Here is a 19,814-nt window from a genome sequence, read left to right on the forward strand (position 1 = left end):
CTGACAGTATGTAACCTGAGGTACCACTGTACTATTCAGTATTAGGGATGATATTTACAGAATCACTAGCAGCTTCAATGTTATCCTGGCACCCTGAACTTACTCCTCAGTAACTACAGCCACACCCTCACACGTCAACAGATTTCAGCTGCCATGCTTCTGGCTTTACCAATTAAACATGGGAATATTTCTACCATATATCCCGCTGCTGGAAAAGCAACAATGTGCACTCTGCAATCCCCTTCAGTTACACTACCCCAACCCACAAGCAATATTATTAACATCTCAATTTCCATTATTTAATTACTAGATATTATTCCTTCAATCAATGATAATAATTATATTTATTTATACCCCACCCATCTGGACGGGTTTCCCCAGGCACTTGGTAGCTTATAGAATATATAAAATATAATAAAGCATCAAACATTAAAAGCTTCCCTAAACAGGGCTGCCTTCAGATGTCTTCTAAAAGTCTGGTAGTTGTTTTCCTCTTTGACATCTGACGGGAGGGCGTTCCACAGGGCAGGCACCACTACCAAGAAGGCCCTCTGCCTGGTTCCCTGTACTTGGCTTCTCGGAGCAAGGGAACCGCCAGAAGAACCTTGGAGCTGGACCTCGGTGTCCAGGCAGAACAATGGGGGTAGAGACGCTCCTTCATTCATTTGCTTAACTATCAGGTCCTTAATGTTTATGCAGATAATAATGCTTTGGCTAAAATTCAATACACTTGTATATTAAGTGCTTTTGAAATCAACTTCCTTTTTTATTAAAGAAAATATCAATAGAGCTAGGTTTATAAACAGTTAAGAATGTCAAATGCTACTTACAATGCCATTCTGAACACTGAAGCCAAGTTGATATCTGAGGTCTGGTCTTCTGATAAGGACAGTAGTTACTGGAGGGCATCTGACTATATTCAGCTTAACTCTAGCCTGGTTTTTCAACCCCTTGAAAACAATATGGCAAATAAAATTTAAAATTAATCTTAATTTGTGCTGGAACATTACACTTTAGTTCAACTCGATGTGCACTATGGTACCATTTGCTCCATCATCACAATTTAAGAACATGCACAGCAGAAATACAAGCTCATGTTACAGAACCTGAATGATAACGAATGCAAAGAGTAGTCACACAATAAAGTGTAGCTACACAACTTCATCCAAGAAAAGTTGCTGCAGTGGAAAGGGATTCAGCCACACAGGAGTGGCTCCCACAGCACTTTGGAAAAATTGGAATTTACTTTAAGCCACTTCATTTCATAGAATTGTAGAGCTGGAAGGGACTCCAAGAGTCATCTAGCCCACCCTCTGCAGTGTAGGAATCTCAGCTGAAACACCCAGGACAGATGGCCATCCAATCTCTGCTTGTTAATCAAGCAAAGATACATGCACATAGATGTGGGAAGACAAGAAAGTAAATAAAACTACAACTCTGACAGTAGGAAAAGGCTATTCAGCAGCCATCTGGTGTGCAAAGACACACAAGGTTGCAAGAGATTTTCATTCTGTTTTATAGCTTCCACATTTGGGGTGGTTGGTTGGCTTTATTTATACATGGAAAAGCACCAGACAATCCAGACCCAAACATCGGCTGTGTTGCATATGCCCACCCCTTCGCCTTCCCAGTCAGAAAATGTCCCAAGGTTCTGTATATACATGCAGTCCTTCCACAAAGAATCAGAAAAGGCCAGCTGAGCTTCTAGCAAGTGCCCCATGGCACATTATGCTTTTGTTTTTAAAAAAGTCTGAGAGTTCATATATTTCATTTTGATGACAGCTATCCTATAAGCCGTAAGTTGGTACTGGGTGGTGTGAGAAAAATGATTGACATGTATGGACTGGAAAGCAGATTTGATTAACATGTAAAATACCTGGGCCATGGTACTCCTGAACAGGTAATGGCGATCCCAAATGCAGAAGGTATTTTCCATCTGGATGGAAACTAACAGCTAATGTCTATGCCTTAATTGGTCACAACACCCATTTGCACACAGGCTCCTCTGGGTCATCCTTTCATGCTCTAGAATGTCATCAGCTTGCTTTCATGGTGCAAGGCTTTCCACGTGTGACCACACCAAAGCATCATCCCACTTTAACCTGCCAAGGAACCAACCAAGGAACCAACAGCCTTCTTCCCTGCTACACCCACAGTCAGGAGCCCTTTCGGGACTAAGTCTATTTTCTGTACCTTTATGATACTCTGACAGGTAGAGAGTGGTAGGCCAACCAAACTGGTGCCGTTGATGGACATGATTTGGTCCCCTATGTTCAGCTTCCCCGATTTCTCAGCTGGTCCTCCATGCATCATATTTGCAATGATAACAGTAGGCAAGATGGATCCCCATCCGGACTCTACAATTACTACACCCAGAATTTCTCCCTTCTGCTTCTCAATGAAAACCTGAATTAGGAGAACAAAAAACGAGAACAACCTGAAACCTTTCTCCTCTATGAAACCTACAGAATAAATGAAACTGCCTTCCAAGTGCACACACTTCTCTCTTGCAACTAAATCAGTGAAGGCATCTGGAAGATTTGCATCAATAAAAATATGTATAACATTATTATCTGTGCGACAGTGGAGTGGAATAAAGCAAAGGAACTCAGCAGGATTATTATTATGGGTTTAAATGACTACGAATTACATCTTCATAAAGTTATTTTTCTACAAAGTTTAGCACTGTATCTCTCAAGCCAGTTTCAGACATAGTGTTTTTGAAACGAGCTCTTGCAACCCCATGTTACAACTACATAAGTGAAAATTCTGAATGCATTAACACTGCAGGTCAAAAATTTGAAAACTGTTCCTTTAAAAAAAAAATACATGGCAAATGGTAATCAATTCAATCTTGATAAATTTAGCACTATCCTAAAAATAGAGAAAAGTGGGGTGTGAGAGGAGGAAAGACTGGCTGCTGATATCCCACGAGTGGAGAAGCAGGGACAGAAGTCATTCTTGAGGAACTCCAATGGCTGTATAATTGTTACTAGAATTGGGCTGCTCAGGGGGTTATCAGCTCAAAGGCTTTGTTATTAGAATGGGTACATACATCTTTGCAATTTTCAGACTTAGAGAAGTGGATCAGGTCATCATTGTACATGTCTTGGGTGTTGAGCAGGTCACTGTATTCCTTCTGGCTCAGGTCTTCTGGATTTATCCCATTGGCCCTCAAGAATTCCTGGTAGGCCACACTAAATGCCTGACCTATGGACTGTGCAATTAGCTGTGCCTGTAGCAGTTGCCAAAGGGGAGGGGGAATGAAACAGGAACAAAATCAGACATACCAAATTAGTTCACAAAATCAAGTGGAAGCTGGAAAAGCTTTAAAAATGATGCAACTACAGAACACACATCAAAATGCTTCTTTTTTATTAGTGGTTGCTGAATCATTTGGCTCACTAAGGGCCATGAGGTGGGCAAAATATAGTGAGGGCCATCATAAAAATTAGCCTCTTGTTCCTCATTTGCCTAGGGTCTCCTCAAGTACATCACTGCATAAGAGAAAAAGATGATTCCTAATTTGGGTCATACTTGCAATTTGTGTTTCTGGGTCTGCTCTGTATTCTTACCAGTTCTTATTCTCACCAACTCATACCCCAAGAGTAGTCTGGATGGCACCTTCCAAATGTCATAGAACAGGGGTTGGCGAGCTACGGCCCAGGGGCTGGATGCGGCCCACCAGGCTCATAAATCTGGCCTGCGGACCCTGCTGCCTGCTCAGTCAGTCCCTGCACTGGGCTAAATCGCCGTGGCATTTCCTTGAAAAGAAGCCAAGGACGCCTCGCTGCACAGAGACTGACTTCTGTGATGCTGACGCAGCTTCGGATTGGCTGCAGGAAGTTCCCGCAGCCAATCCAAAGCCTCATCGCCTGTGCGCTTAGGTAAACCCGGCGCAGCCATGGACGGAGAGGCCGGTGGGCGGGGGGTCTGGGCCGTGCCATAGGCATCATGGCGGGTGTGTCACAGCAGGAGCTTGGCGCCCATCTTGGCGCTGCTGCTGGCGGCGAGCTCAGTGGCAGCACTGGAGCAGCTGGAGGGCAAGATGCATGCCGCCTGCTCGGCGCTCTGCGTGCGCAGCCTGCCTGCCGACCTGGCCTTGCACAATGGGCTGCAGCGTGTGATGCACACTGCCTGGGAGCTCTGAGGACGGGCCAATGGAGCGGCTGCTGCTCGTCAACAACGCCAGTGAGCGGGCGTCATTGAGATGCGCTCCTGAGTGCATGCAGAGTGTGTTCCTCCTCCAGGTCTGGAGGCAGCTGCGGGACCGGCCTGCAGGTATTTATATTTTTCTAAATATAGTCCGGCCCCCCACAAGGTCTGAGGGACAGTTGACTGGCCCCCTGATCAAAAAGTTTGCTGACCCCTGTCATGGACTATAACTTCAGCCCCAGCCATCATGGCCAATGGTCAGGGATGATGGGAGTTGTGGTCTACCAACATCTGGAGGGCACCACAATGACTGCCTGTCCTGAAAGAAAGGAAGCCTTTGTTCTTCCTCTCTTTGCTCTCTTCCTCTGTTGTCATTGTTTCCATCTCAACCCATATCCAGCTGGGATCATCTGGGTCAGTTCTCCCCATTTGGCTGGTCATTCCAGTCATCAGTCACTGCCCACTCCCCAGATGACTGAAGGAGAGCCTTCTCTTGCACTGTGATCAGTAGTGTTGCATTTGAAAGTGAGAGGAACAACTCTTTGCTCATTTTCAATGCAGAAACAATAAAGCTCCTTACATCCTCAGATTCAAAGACATGGCAGATCATTTTATACTGTCTCTTCCCATCCTGGGAGGGATGAGATGCCTCCACATTATCCTGGGAATTAGATCTTGGCATTCGCCTGCGAGCCATCAAGACGACTATATTCCCAATATCTGCAATGTAGGAAATGGTCCTCAGAGGATGATCCATCATAGTTTCCTAGAGAAGACAAACCCTTCCATTAGTGTTCTTTAGCACTAACACATAAGAATTTTAAAAACATTGGCATTCAGTGCACACAAACACTTACGTTTTCCACATTAAAGGGAATTTTCATCACCTCCTAAAAGCAAAGAACAGTAGAAGTTCCCACTTGCAAGATCTCGAATTGCAGCAGTATGAGGTCAGGATATCTATACCTCTTTGCAGAAGGCATAAGCTTGTCTGATTTTGGACTACAGCAATCTAGCAGTACTTTTCAGTTATATTTGTAGCCCTGTGCTCCCTCCCCCATAATACTTATTTAAACCTAAAATGCTAGAAGGCGTTTACAAATCTACCAGTTTATTCTTCCTTGTCAAACTGATATTTCTCGGCATAACTTTTATTTTTGACCTTTCTTAGAGTAAGCATCTGCAAAAATATTTAGCTCATAAAAGTGGAGAAATAACCTTTGTGAAATGAATGACAAAAATAAAACAAAACTATGTTGATAGCTCCTTTTATAAAACATTCAGGGTGCAATGATCTTCCTGCCTCACTTCACCCCCTAATAAATGATCTAAAACATGCTACCTTCAGGTTAATAAAAGGACAAATGCAAATAAATACAGTATTTGGGTGATGAATCAATGATGATAAGACAACACTGTCTTATCTTGATAAAGTGATGGGTATTTGCTGTACCTGAGTGTCTGCATTCAGCACTTTTATTCTCTGCGTTGAGATGAAGAGGTCAACTTCTGTCATGGGCTGAGATTCACCTTCAGGGGCCTGCAATTAAGGTCAGAGTTAATCAGCAACAGCAACAACAAACAAGCATTTGAGGAGAATCCGTGAACAGAACTGTGTTAGATCACAATTCAAAAAAGCCTTAGGACACAGTCATCAGAAGAGCAATGCAACATGTAGCATTAAGATAGCAGAAGCTAATGGTATGCATAGAGGTACAGAACCTGTCTATAGGGGTACGAAATGTGAGTTACGAGCTCAAGTCAGTACTGTGCACAAAAGTGTTAATTCCCTACAAATCTCTTGCCCATTATCCCTGTTCCTTTCAGGGGAAGCTAGACTTGCGCTCTTGCACATATCCCTCCTCCTTTTTCCCACACATAGAAAGAAAGTACTGTGATGTTCACTGCCATAACTGGGAGCCTATGAAGTGATCAAGAGATGCTTAGTGGGTTCAAGGAGAGCCTGAGTATACACAAACCTCTGGCATTTGTCTTGATTGTTAACTTCCTAATGTTGCAAGAATGTCCTTGACTGGCAGTGGGGGGAACTCTAGAATCCCATCTGTTAGAGAAGGAGCAGTCAGCATGGAGCCCTCAATATGTTATGGGAGTCCAACTCCCATAAGAGCTGCCAGCCAACACAGCCTATAGTCAGGCAGGATGGGAGCTGAAGCCCAACCAGGTCTGGGGTGCACCATGTTGCTTAGCTCTCTATTACAGAGTGGTCGTTTAACAGAGTTAAGGAAGATGGCACAGAGAAGAAACGGACAAGGATATATACAGTGACCTTTTCTCAATGGCAGCCTTCTTATATTTGAATAATAATTTTGCATTAGGAAAATTTGGAACTTTTGTATATATCTATTTATAAATTGTATTTAATAAGTGAATGAATGAATAACCTTGTCCTCAGTACCCCAGAAGAATGGGACAAGAGAGGGGAGGGCAAGGTAATGACCCCAAAGTGCCCAGCTCTTCTCTCCTTTGATGATTATACAAATGGGGTCCTCTTATTGTATTCTGAGACAGTCCAAAAACACTCCTTTTCACACATGCCAGTTTACATTTCCCCCCACTCATGGTTGTTCTGGCAAAAAGAGTAAGTCACAAAGCCTGCAAAAATGGAAAAAATAGAAAACGAAAACACCCAACACACCCCAAAGATCAGAGTCTGTGATGTATAATACAGGAATGTGTAATGCAGTTCTGGTAGAAGAGTCCTTGTGGTCACTAGAGGCTAAACAGCTAGGAGCACAATTTCGTACAGTAAAAATTGGCAAAATTTTTAGAAAAGCACCTAAAAATTCCATTTAAATCCCACAATGATATGTATTTAGTAATCTTAGTATAGTATATATTTTTATGTCTATAAAGGTTTGGGGTTTTTTGCATCCAGCAATTTAATAACCTCCATGAAATCAAACGAAACTACCGTTTAAACACAAGCTGAAATGCACAGTTTTAGAAGCATACCATTTGATATATTTAAAACCTTTCTCAGTCAGCTCTATAGTTGGAAGATAGTTTTGGGAAAAGCCTATTTTCCATTTAATTAAACCTTTCCATTACCCTACTTTGCATTACCCTACTAACATGCAATGGCTAATGGTAAACAACAAAGAGTAAACCATGCTACTGGTTATTTGAAAAATGTCAATTTATATGGGGGTTCAAACAAATTGTAAGAAAAGGTTTGCTGGATACAGAATTTTTTAAAATAAAATGTGAAAATCAAAAGTAAGAAATGCAAAAACAAAACAACAAAAAACAAAAACAAAAAAACAGGAGAAACATCAAGCTGATGAGTTTGTACTGCACCTTCTTTCTGCTTTTGGCTAATTTCTGGGCCATCTGCTTAGCATGTAATAAACAGAGACAGGAGAATAGTTAGAGAGGTACTTTCAGAGACTCCAAGTCAAGTAGGGATCTAGAACATCAGGACTATGACTGCCATCTAGCCAAATTAAGTTCTGCTTCATAATTCAAATTTCACACAGGAGAGTAAAGTTTTATAAAAATAACCCTGTACATAGACACCAGTCGAGAGAGGAAGGCAGACAGACAGACAGAAAAAGGAAAACATTTTGCCCAGTAACTTAAAAAAAAAAAAAGACTAGCTGTCTTAAAGGAGAATCTACTGTTGAGAGAGAAATAATTCTGCTAAAGAGCAAATTCAGCTGTTGCTACTGAATACATATGAAACATCATTTCTTAAATCCACAAGAGAAAAGTAATCCAGCCCTGGCACTCCAATACAGCCAAACTCCATCCAATCCTAAAGATGGTACTAGAACTCAATATAAGCAAATGAGTCTTATTTTTGTGGAGGCTGCTTGAAAACATCCTCAGCCAGATGGTTTGCCATGTAGATCCTTGGCCTCCACTTCCAAGGAGAAACAGATGCTCACCCTTCAGGTTGCCCCCTGCTCTACACACACAGAGTAGTTGTCCTGCAGAGGATGTTGCAAGCCACCGCCACTTGGCAGCTGCAACTGTAAACCAGCCTTTGGGCAACTGACAAATGGCTATTCTACTGGAGGGCCACAGGTAAATGAGCTCCTGAGCCCCCACAGCTTCCTGGTGGCAATTGGCATGAGCATGGCAGATTTTTTAAAAAATCGTCCCCCTCCAGATGAGCAGCACTGCTAGGAAATGGTGTGCCTCTGTCAACTCCTATACTGGGTCTTTGATGTGTATGTACTAAAGGATCACACCATATGGAGGATGCCTACGACCAAGACCAACTAGGATTCCAGGTGTTATGTACTGTATGAATGGCTAGCAGCCATTTGGGCCCACAAGGAGGAGATGTTTTGACACAAAACTGACTTGAAAACTGATCAGAGGGACGTGGCACAAAGCAGCTGTCTCCCAAACCATGCCCATCAACCCTCCACACAGAGACTTAGGTGCCACACTAACAAAAATATTGAGAATTCATTCCAGATCTTTCACAAAAGTTGATATTTGTTTGTCTGTGTGGCAGGATTTTTTTCTTTGGGGGGGGGGTTTACATTATTTCAGAATACTAACTGAACAATGATAACATGTGAATGCATGCCAAAAAAATCCAGAAAATCTTAGCAGCTCTACTGCTACAAATGGTCAACACAGAAACCCTGAATGTGGAACTGAGCCATAATCTAGGAGGAGTGATTGTACAGATGGCTAGAAAGAACACAAAGATGTGGGTCTAGACAGAAGTATTTCTGTTGTGTCCCTTCCATGCTGTGCTCTAGAGACACACACTCCTTTGGGGAATGGCCATTCTGAGGCACCAAACAGAAGACTTAACAATCTCAATGAACCAAGCTGGTGCAGTGACCCCCTCCTGACACCAGTACTGTTGCTGCCCACCCCTGCTGGGCCAGAGGGGAAGGACAAGGTTGGGAACACCCAGCACCCTTGCTGTGAAGGTGTTTAAAGACTTCAATGAACCACTAAGGGGCCAGAACCCACCAGGCCTCCCCAGCCACTCAATGTGTCAGGGGCTGAGGCACAGGGGGAGCAGTGCTCTCAGTTACTGGCACCAGTACAAAGATAACAGTTTTGGCAGTTTGTGCTGGATAATACACAGGATGGATTTAAAATACTATTAAAATACATTTTTAAAAATACAAAATATACTGTACGTATGTATACTTCTTATAAATTCTGTGTTTATGTCAGATATCTACCAGAAAATACACAAAATGCCATTTAAAACTTCTTCAATCTTACCAGCACATTTTTGAAAAGGCTGCATAGATTCAACTTAGCACTACTGTATATCAGTATTTTTTTCCTCCCTGCATAGTAAATCCTCAGTACCCATTCCATGGTCATCATGTTCATGTGAGCATTCTTCTTGGGCTTGATCACAATGCAATATATGTTAAAACAGCAAGACGGTGTATTCTGTCTCCCAAACCATCCTTCCTTCACCCTCCAACCCACTGCACCCCCCACAGGCCTCTCCAAACTATTCGGAAGTCGGCCTACAGGGCTGAACACTGTGGATGGGTTGGATAATCTGTGCCTAGAATAACGGTAGAAATATTAATTTCCCTCCAGAGACCCCTTTTGTTCAGATTATAAGGATTATGTAATAACGTCCACTGCTGTATGATGTCACCCGCAGAGCATGAAAACAACTTATTGTATATGAAAAAATGACCTGGCAAATTTTGGGGTCCAAACACAAATTACTACTAGACTGCATTTCAGAAGGGATTTTAGGCATGCACCATTCCTAGATTCAGCTTTGACTCTTCCATAGAGACAGACAGTAAGAAAGATTCCTCACCTTGATTCGGCTCACAGCTTCCTGAGCCTGCATCATCCTCACATTCTTTGACGGAGTTTTGTCTGAAAGAAGCTGAGTAGAGCCAAGGTAATTGGCAGCAAATATGATTCCATCAATTAAATCTTCAGGATCACAGGGTCCAGGAACTACAGGATGGAAAAATTGAATTACTGAGCAAAATTATGCTGCTAATGGGAAAGAGAGAGAACCCTCCACTGCCAGAAGCAAAGGCTTTGGACTGGTTGAAATTCATCATGATAGCAAAAGATCAGATACAATGAGAGGAGACAAAGAGCGCCCAGCCTCTCTGTCACAGAGACAGCACTTGATAATCCAACCTGACTCTTACATTTGCTCATTCAGTTGAAACAAAAGTTCACCCTGAAGCAAAATAATCTCAATGGATTTTTCTCTTTCCTTGTCAGAAAGGCACAAAGCACTGGCTTGGCCCCAACCCCAACTACAACCAGGGTTATATAACATCAGATAGGCTAAAAACAAGGTGCAAAATGACACACAGCTGAAAATGCAGCTTTCTGTGCATGTGCAGAAGCATACGGGAAGCTAAATTTCTCCTGTGATGAGGATGCATCCAGTCGCCTTTCTGGTGTCAATGAGGCAGCACAGGCTGGGTTTCTCTGCAGCCACCTATTTGCTGAGCAATTATGGCTTTACCAACGGAAGCTCTGCCCAGCTTCTTTGTGGAAGCAATGTCTCCTTTCCCCAGATATCACCTGCATCTTTCCAAGGTTTTCTCTGCAATAACGAAGGCTAGACACTGATATGTACCCAGCAAAGGAAATCCTAGAAAGAAAACACTAACGTAGACCCACACCCTGCCCCAAATACAGTGGAGACTGGTCCATGCCAGTGAATGTAAAACTGCCCCACCAACCTCAGGCTAGCCCCCCACCCCGACCTGCCTTACAACCGGTCCAGGGAGAGTCATATTGGTGTTGCCCTTGTAGAACACAGGAGGAGGAGGAGGAGGAGGAGGGGAAACTAAAATTAATTGGCTCTCGCTCCACTTAGCAGAGGGACTTCTTCCCTACAAGTCCCAGCAGCTGCCCCTGACCAAATAGCTCTCAACTCAGGAGATCCTAAAAGGTATCCATAACCTGTTAAAAAACTACCTTAGCCTTAACTCAGTTTAGCTGGACTAACTACAAGTCTATGACTAGCTCCTAAAATTATTTGACAGATGATTGGTTTTTTGTGTTAAATTAACTGGCTTGTTCCTACAAAGTACATACAGTTTTGCACATGACAGCAACACAGTGTACTTATACCCTCCTTTGGACAGAATATTCCAGCTTAGCCATATAGTCCTTGTGCAGGGAAGAGAAAATACACCAGTCTGGCTAACAAACGACACAGCTTGATCTGCAGGCCAATGAGATCTTCTTTGTTTCCACTGCCCCCAGAGGAAAAAAGGGTACATTATAACTCAAATATGAGAAGAATCAAAAGAAAGGATATGCATGTGTGTGAGAGATAACTGTGGGACTTCTGTATTCACTTTCCACTTTAGGTGTTCCCACTGCCAATAACCCAGTGTTACAAGCTGTGCAGAAGTACAGTCGCAAAAAGAGAAAACAAATGTTATCATTGTTCTCTCCCATGCAGGTTTCGGATTCTAGCCTTTTCTGACATTGCAAGCCAGATGATCTTCAACACAATACAACTTCTCTCTTTGAGAATAGATTTAAAATTAGGTTGAGCACTCTAAATCATAGTCTACCTTTTTTTGAAAACTAAAAAGCAGGTTTGGAAAAGCTCAGCATAACAAATGATAGGCTCAAGGACATCTTTGAAAGCAGGAATTCAAATTGGAAACCTGGCTTATTGTAAATCATGTTTGTGCTTTAAATGTTCAATGCCCTTGCTCAGATTGTATGAATCATAGAACTGTAGAGTTGGAAGGGACCCTGAGGGTCATCTAGTCCAACCCTCTGCATCTCAGCTGAAACCTCCAGGGATGGAGGATCCACAACTTCCCGAGGGAGACAATTCAACTATCAAACAGCTCTTACAGTCAGAAAATTCTTCCTGTTTAGTTGGAATTTCCTCCTTGTAATTTGAAGCCATTGATTCGAGCCCTACCCTTCAGAGCAGGAGAAAACAAGCTTGTTCCCTCTTCTATGTGACAGCCCTTGAGATAGTGGAAGATGGCTCTCATATCTCCTCCCAGTCTCCTCTTTTCCAGGCTAAACATACCCAGCTCCTTCAAGCGCTCCTCGTAGGGCTTGGTTTCCAGACCCTTGACCATCTTGGTCGCCCTCCTCTGCACACCTTCCAGCTTGTCAACATCCTTCTTAAATTGTGGTGCCCAGAATTGGACACAGTATTCTAGGTGTGGTCTGAGCAAGACAGAATAGAGTGGGACTATTACTTCCCTTGATCTCGGCACTAGACTTCTGTTGATGCAGCCTAGAATAGCATTAGTTTTTTTGCTGCTACTTCACACTGTTGACATGTTAAGCTTGTGGTCCACCAAAATCCCTAGATCCTTTTCACATGTATGGCTAGTAAGCCAGGTGTCCCCCATCCTATATTTGTGTATCTGGTTCTTTCTGTCCAAGTGCAGAGCCTGACATTTGACCTTACTGAAATTTATTTTGTTAGTTTGGGCCCACTTCTCCAACCTGTTAAGGTCATTTTAAATTTTGATTCTGTCTTCTGCAGAATTAGCCACCCCTCCCAGTTTGGCGTTATCTGCAAATTTGATGAGCATCCCCTCAATTCCTTCATCCAAGTCATTTATAAAAGCATTGAACAACAATGGACCTAGGACAGAACCCTGTGGCACGCCCCCCTGCCACTTCTTGCCAGAATGGCGAGGAACCATGAATGAGTACTCTTTGAGTTCTGTCAGTTAACCAGCTACAAATCCAACCAAAAATCTTAAAAAATGATTTATGCTGAAAAATGTAAAATCATAGATTGTGTAATAGATAATTCCACAATACAAGAAGAATTTGTGGGGGTTGAGACAAAACACTGTGAACTGAAAAACAACAACCATCAATAAACAAATCAGTATTCAATAAAACATAATTTTAATGATGCAATCTGTTAACCAATTCAGCTGCATGCACACAATTATAAATGGTCCATAACTTAGTCCAATACTATCCATGTTTCCAATGGGTTTAATGGGATTTATTTGTTGCTAAGGACGTTATAGGTCTGCAACCTAAGGCAATTTAATGTTCACAGAGGATTTATCTTCGGGCAATAGTAGAGACATCAGAATATAAAGAATAATGTTCTGAACAAAAGTCAGAATTGAACAGTGTTGGACTAAGACTGATCCAACCTCCACTAAGCAAAGAATCTTACACCAGGGGCAGACACTCTCCACCTAACCTACCTCACAGGGTTTTTGAGGGTGTGAGAAGACCCAGATACGCTCTCCTAAGCTCTTTGGAGGAAAGGCAGGATATAAATGTAATAACTAAATAAATTTTAATGTACCTAAACCAGGGGTGGGCTAACCTGTTGTTGGACATCAAGTTCTATCAACCCCAATCAGCATGGCCAACAGTCAGGGAAGATGGGAGCAATATTTGGAGGGCCAAAGGTTAGCCAACCTTTGGTTAAACAAAATACAAATTTACGTACTCATTAAGTAGTTTACTGGTTACTGGTTTACTGGTTGTGCAACTGAAGGCTAATATTCAGGTGACCATTAACATCGGCATATAAAAGCCCCCAGAGAGCTTGTTCGCACAAGACATTAGGACAGAATCGAGCATATAGTCAAAAGCATGCAGACAACATTATTGTCACTATTAGTTTTAATTGTGATTATTAATATTCACAAACAAAACTGCCTGAAAATGCTTTTAGGCCCCAATCCATGTTGGACATAGTGCACCAACACAAGCATGTTAGCAAACTGGATGTATTAACCCCAAATCCAAGCGGTGTCCTGGCCCTTCCAGAAGGGCTCCCAGTGGAGGAGCTTATTTCCCCTCCCTCCTTGCAGTTTCCAGCACAGCAAAACAATTGATTCCAGAGAGCTGGGAGCCCTTCAAAACAGCCTGGTGTGTCGAAGGGGGTACAGGAAGCTTAGAGCAGGGAGGGGAAGAGGAAGAAATTGGCAAAATGTGGCTCTCGCCTTGTCTTCCATTAGCAGATGCCCTCACTGAATTGAATGCCCTTCCGTGACTGAAAAGCTGCCCAGGGGATGTAAGCTCAGGGTCATTGGGTCATCTTCCTCTGGCTGAATTTGGCCTGGAGGCAACGAGAAGCTGAACCCAATGCAAGGCTTAAAAGACGAGGTGGGGTTTCTTTTAGAGGTGGCCCACATGGACCAAGGTAGACATGAGTCTGACCGTGGCGTACAAGGATTTTACTTTACGAAATAGCAGCCCTAGGACTACAGCATGGGAGAAGACCCTTTTTTAAAAAAAAGAACTTCGCCCATGCCATTGTCCCTACATGGAGGACTCTGAATTATCATTGTCATCCAGACAGACATCAATGAGGGCTTTTCTCCTGAGGCAAATATCAGTTGCAGTGTGTAGGGAGAGATCCAGTTTGTGACTACAGTAGGAGCAAAAGGAACAAGCTACGCTAGAACCTTCTCCCTGGTGTGCCCGGGTTGTCTTTCTTAAACTTGCAAGTTTTGTTTCTAGCGTGACAAAGCCTCTCCACCGAGTGCTGGCAAAAGCAGTAGAGGCCCTACATTCTGCTCTGTGTGCAGAGAACAAGCACTTGAGAAAGTTGTTCTCCCTGGAGAACAAGCACTTGAGAAAGTTAATAAACAGATTGTGTGAATGGATTAACACCTGTTTTTAACTCACATTGCACTTATATGAAAAGGTTTTAAAACTTAAAGAGAGAGAGATTTTGATAGCTTACCTTCAACATAGGTTGGGAAAGAAGCCAAGCTTTTTCTTGACTGTAATTAAGACAAACAGGATATCAAACTAAGCTAAGCATGCTGAGGTATGCATTAAAAAGCCTTTCATGCAGAACTGGCAAAGTTATTCATCACACACTGACAGTTGTTACCCGATCTCTGTGGACAGCCTAGTAAGAAATATGTATACATATTTCAAAGGATCGGTTAATTATTAAGAAGTTATCCTACAGTGTAGTCTAGATCATTAGCATCAATAAAGCATTTCCAGGCTGCCTTTCCTACGAATGACAGATTTTTAAAGTTCCAAAGATGTCACAAAACATTTATCATGTCATGAACACTAACAAAAAAACTAAAGAGCTCTAGACTCTGGCAATGTCTTCAGGGTCTTAGGCTTACATTTATGTGAAAGAACTTCTTAGTAATCTCGCTCATTGCTGGTTTAGATAAACTGGTAGTTTTAAGGTAAAAATTAATCCACTTTGATTGAACACAAACAATCCCTAAACACACAAAGAAACACAATGGAACTTACTTCCAAGTAAATACAGCAAATGTTTAAAATCCATAAAATACAATAAAACTGAAGCTACAGTTTGATTAGGTCCTATAGAACAGCATCTTGGAACAAGAAAATAACTAGTAAAGAGAAAAATGTCAAATAGAAGTATCAATTACTACCAAATAACAGAAGACTTCTTGCTGACAAGACACTTTCAGGAAATTAAGAACTGGTGTGAGATTGTGACATTTATTTCCACCAGGGAACCTGCTTCTGCAGCCATTTGATCTATTGCAATGCCTCTATTTTTGATACTCCGACTCCAATATCCTTTTAAATAATTCATCCAATTGCCATGAGCAGATTAAAGTGGTTTATCTTCTGGATTCAAGTAGGCAGAGATAATAAAGCAGCAGAACAACAAAGAGTATTTCTGAGAAAAGCTTAGTGGTATAAAATACACAGCCTTCAATTAACTGATATAAAAGCTTTGCTATTATTATAGCTATCATTATTGCTATAAATCTTGATTCCTTCCTTCAGAGAGAGTAGTTTTTACAAATATCTATTATCCTTCAGAACAAATATTTGTTACAAATACATTTGTGTAATCTCCTGACTGATACTCCCTCCATTTAGGCATTTGGCTTTATAGAAAAAAATCTGTGCAGAAGCAAAACATTTCATATCTCACTAAATGGCTGGAGAAAGGAGGAGAGAGAGAGTACATGATACATTTTGAGAGTAACTTCATACTGGCACATTCCTTAACACGTTAAGTGTCAGCCTGCCCTGAGAAACTGTGATTGGTATTTTTTAACTAAAAATTATTCTTAAGAAAGCTATATCCCCAAATGGACAGAATAACTGTGTGCAGTTATTCAGAATATAGCTCTTAGGTTTGGCTGACACTGATATATCCTTCAGATTTCAGGAAAAGAGCAAATATGTCCAAATGCCTGGAAATTTTGAGAGGGAAGTACCCCAACTTTAACATCTTGGTCAGCTGAGCCTGAGGGTGGGACATCTGCATTTCCACTTTTAAAAGAGAGATACCTGAGGTTCATGTCTCCACAGTGTGTCCAGGCAGGTGAAGCAGAAATGATTCAGTTCTGACTTTGCACAGCTAGAAAGTCTAGTGCCAATGAGTTCCAAGGAATCAGTATCACTGCTGCCTTTAAGGAGCACATTTTATGTGCTCTTTGGAAAAGAAGTCCACCCCCAAAACCCCACATCAAATATTACTAGTAAGCAGACACTATAAAGAATTCTACTGTTAACCTATTAGGACAAAGCATTTCAAAGTAAAGTAGCATGCATGTCTTTGGGCAGCAGATTGTAGTACTATGGAAATTGGACTCTGCTTTGAGGAAAGACATTTGGAAAGTGTTGTGGCAATTCTCATTTCTCCCCTGAGGAAGGTGCTGCTGTTTGTTAAAAAAGAACTGTGGGAATATCTCTAATATACTAAATTTAGGAATAGTTATCAGTGATTCCAGCAGTGCTTACATCCAAGACCTCCAGTCTATTAAACAGCACACTACCTAATAAAAGCTGCATTCCTAAATCAGATTGGATTCAAATTTCCTGGTGAATACATGTATTGCAGACTGCAGCCTAAATCTAAAAAGCTTATTGCTTACTATAAATAAATCATTTTTTAAAAGATTGTTTAATGCACAGAACACAATTAAGGAGTCCTAAATTTGGGGAACATTTCCAGTAAAACTACTGCTTTTAAAAAGACTTGTACTCTACCTCCTTCTTGGTGGGGGTTTCTGCTGTTCCACAGGCATCTTGGTGATGCTGCAGACCTGATGATTCAGCGCCTCGTGGGGAAGATGAATCAGGAGATGGAGACTAGACAGAGAAAAGATACACAATGAAATAAAATGCTGACAGAACAATAAATGGTATTTGTTGCTTTGAGATTGAGGACTGGGCAAAGGGTTCCAGCAAAATTAAACATGCAGCAGTTCATGGTATTATATTCAGATTTATATTTTCTTAGAAGCAAGTCCTATTAATTTTAGGTCTGCATAAATGTAAATAATAAAATTATTGTTGAACCACTAATTTGGGGGGGGGGGAGCTGCAGATATGGGCAAAAGACAATGCAAGAAAACTGCACATTAATAAGTATATTAGGAAAAAAGTACATTAGTAAGAAGTGGGAAATATGATTTTCAACCCCCCTGTAGTGAGTTTTGGCTTAATACTGCTGATAAATATGTAATTAAGCAGCAAATTAAATTAAAGCCCATGACTGAGGCAACAACAAATCCAGACATTAAAACCCTCCCAAGTCATGCCTGAGAGAAAGCTGTTTATCAGGCTGTTTGTATAAACAGCACTTTTGTGGCTGGATATCTTTATCTTCTTTAAATCTTTACTTCTGGTCAAGTTCAATAGAAAGTAAAATCAGAGAGCCAAGCTTACATTGAAAATATGAGGACAACCATGTAATACAAAACTGAGTTCTAGTTTATACAATGTAATCAGAAGTAAAAGGTAAAAAAAGTAAAGGACCCCATAGACAGTTAAGTCCCGGCAAAGGTGACTACGGGGTGCAGCGCTGAGTGTAATCAGAAGTATGGAAGCAGAGAAAGATTTTTGAAAATTATGACTATTAGTATTTAAAGCCTTTTTATCTTGCTCTTTGGTTGGGGGAAAGAACTCTGACAGCAGCTTACAAATATCAATAAAACAACAGAAATTACATTTATAGGTGACAAATCAAACCAACTCGGTTCTTATTTCTTTTACCATGCAGAGTCCCAAGCGGCAGCCAGGACATTTTCCAGGCTGCAGCTCGTCTCCTCTTTCCCCTTTGCCCCGTCTCGTGTCCCTCCCACCCCCCAGTCAAGGGGGCAAGCCCCTTGGGAACAATTCAGAGGAACCAAGCACTTCTTGGAGATGCAGAGAAGCCCCTTGAACCCACTCTCAAAACCTCCAGGGCTTGGTTCAACAGAGCTCTGCTGAAGCCACGGGGATTTCCTGGCTAGCCAGCACCAGCGCTGCCGCCGCAGCTGTGCCAGAGGCTGAAGGACGGCTGGCAGGAGCCTGCTCACGCAAGACATCTTTGGAGCGAAGGCCTTGTCTGGGGACCAGCTGCTGCCGACCTCTAAACACAGGAGGAGGCGAGTCTGTTCTTCCCTCCCACCAAACACTGCTTTTTCAGAAAAATGGGGGAAGTTCCCCTCCCGTGTCCATTGCAGTTCATCTTACTTCCCTCTTGCCAATGCCTTCTTTCTATTTGTTAAAAGAAAAGCCGGAGGAGAGAGTGCTGAAGAGATCTGTATCGCTCCATAAGCTTGCAGCGACTAACCAGAAGTGACAACGGGACAAAATAAATGTGGTTACACATTGTGAAAAGCAAACTCTCCCTCCACAGTCACTTAAAAATCTCACAAATAGCAGTTCTCTACAACCTACAACCATTTTAAAAAAATACACCAGAGGTGCAGAGTTTTATTTTTAAAAATTATTCTATTCTTCTGTATCATTCATAATATTATAGAACAATGGCTATATTCAGTAACAAGGGCTGTATTCTTCGCAACTATGTTGCTTGGATTTCTAATGCAGTATCCTTTGTACACTGCAGCCTTTGCATCAGAAAAATGAATATTAAGCACCACTTGAATATACTTATTGTTCATAACTAAAAAAATTCAAAAATATTCTGTTTTTCCTATCATAATAGTTGTTATGGTAAGAACCAAAACACCAGAACAGATCCAAATTTCAAAAGAAAATATCCAAGATGCTTCTGGATGCTCCTACATCATCCATACATAGAAATGTCAGAGCAACACAACATTAACCTTATTAAAAGTTTGGAATTGTGCAGACAGAACACCTTCAGGGGTTAAGTAAAAAAAAATCCTAAATTGACAGTTACTCTCTTGCTACAATTCACTTACCATTCTCCTAAGATACTCAGCCTGATACATCCAAAAATTCTCCATTTTGATTTTGCTGCTGTTCTGCTCAACTTCAGAGTTGTCTGCTAACTGCTAACAATCAAGTGCCACCAAATTACTTTTTCCAGTGGTGTTATGTGCCTGGAACTTGAAATTGAAGCCTGTAACAAGAGATGCTGCTAGTATCCTATCTATGTAGATTAATCTTATTTGATACTGAATGGTTGTCAAACACCCATACATAAGAAGGTCATTCTCCCTTAGCAAGCAGCTATTCCTTTCATTTATTGCCTTGAAGACATACATTTCTAGCAGAATTGCAGTACTATTGGTATCTTCTGAATAAGTAATAAATGATATTAATGTACAGTTAGGTGGTTAAAGTACAAAGATTTTTTTAAAAAGCAAGCATAATTTAAGAGCTATTTCAGCGCCTAGGACTTGCCGATCGAAAGGTCGGCGGTTCGAATCCCTGCGGCGGGGTGCGCTCCCGCTGCTCGGTCCCAGCACCTGCCAACCTAGCAGTTCGAAAGCACCTCCGGGTGCAAGTAGATAAATAGGGACCGCTTACCA

At 41.7% G+C, this 19,814-nt stretch overlaps 1 protein-coding gene across 10 annotated transcripts in view; it reads right to left on the reverse strand.

Moving 5' to 3' along the window:
* APBA1 (amyloid beta precursor protein binding family A member 1) overlaps window positions 1–19,814 on the reverse strand; it is a 115,468-nt gene that overhangs the window by 9,373 nt on the left and 86,281 nt on the right. For 7 of the 10 annotated variants that reach the window (XM_079996056.1, XM_079996057.1, XM_079996055.1 and 4 more), the window contains 10 exons: window positions 17,074–17,175; window positions 14,810–14,849; window positions 9,941–10,086; window positions 7,474–7,506; window positions 5,609–5,695; window positions 5,013–5,045; window positions 4,736–4,921; window positions 3,056–3,235; window positions 2,194–2,406; window positions 831–950 (listed from right to left, as the gene is read on the reverse strand). In XM_079996056.1, the coding sequence (XP_079852182.1) occupies window positions 831–950; window positions 2,194–2,406; window positions 3,056–3,235; window positions 4,736–4,921; window positions 5,013–5,045; window positions 5,609–5,695; window positions 7,474–7,506; window positions 9,941–10,086; window positions 14,810–14,849; window positions 17,074–17,175 (1,140 nt within the window). The remainder of the gene's footprint in view (window positions 1–830; window positions 951–2,193; window positions 2,407–3,055; window positions 3,236–4,735; window positions 4,922–5,012; window positions 5,046–5,608; window positions 5,696–7,473; window positions 7,507–9,940; window positions 10,087–14,809; window positions 14,850–17,073; window positions 17,176–19,814) is intronic. The other 3 variants (XM_079996060.1, XM_079996059.1, XM_079996052.1) reach the window with 3 other exon arrangements.

The sequence above is a fragment of the Podarcis cretensis genome (assembly GCF_951804945.1).
Source record: "Podarcis cretensis genome assembly, chromosome: 11".
Lineage (NCBI taxonomy): Eukaryota > Metazoa > Chordata > Lepidosauria > Squamata > Lacertidae > Podarcis > Podarcis cretensis.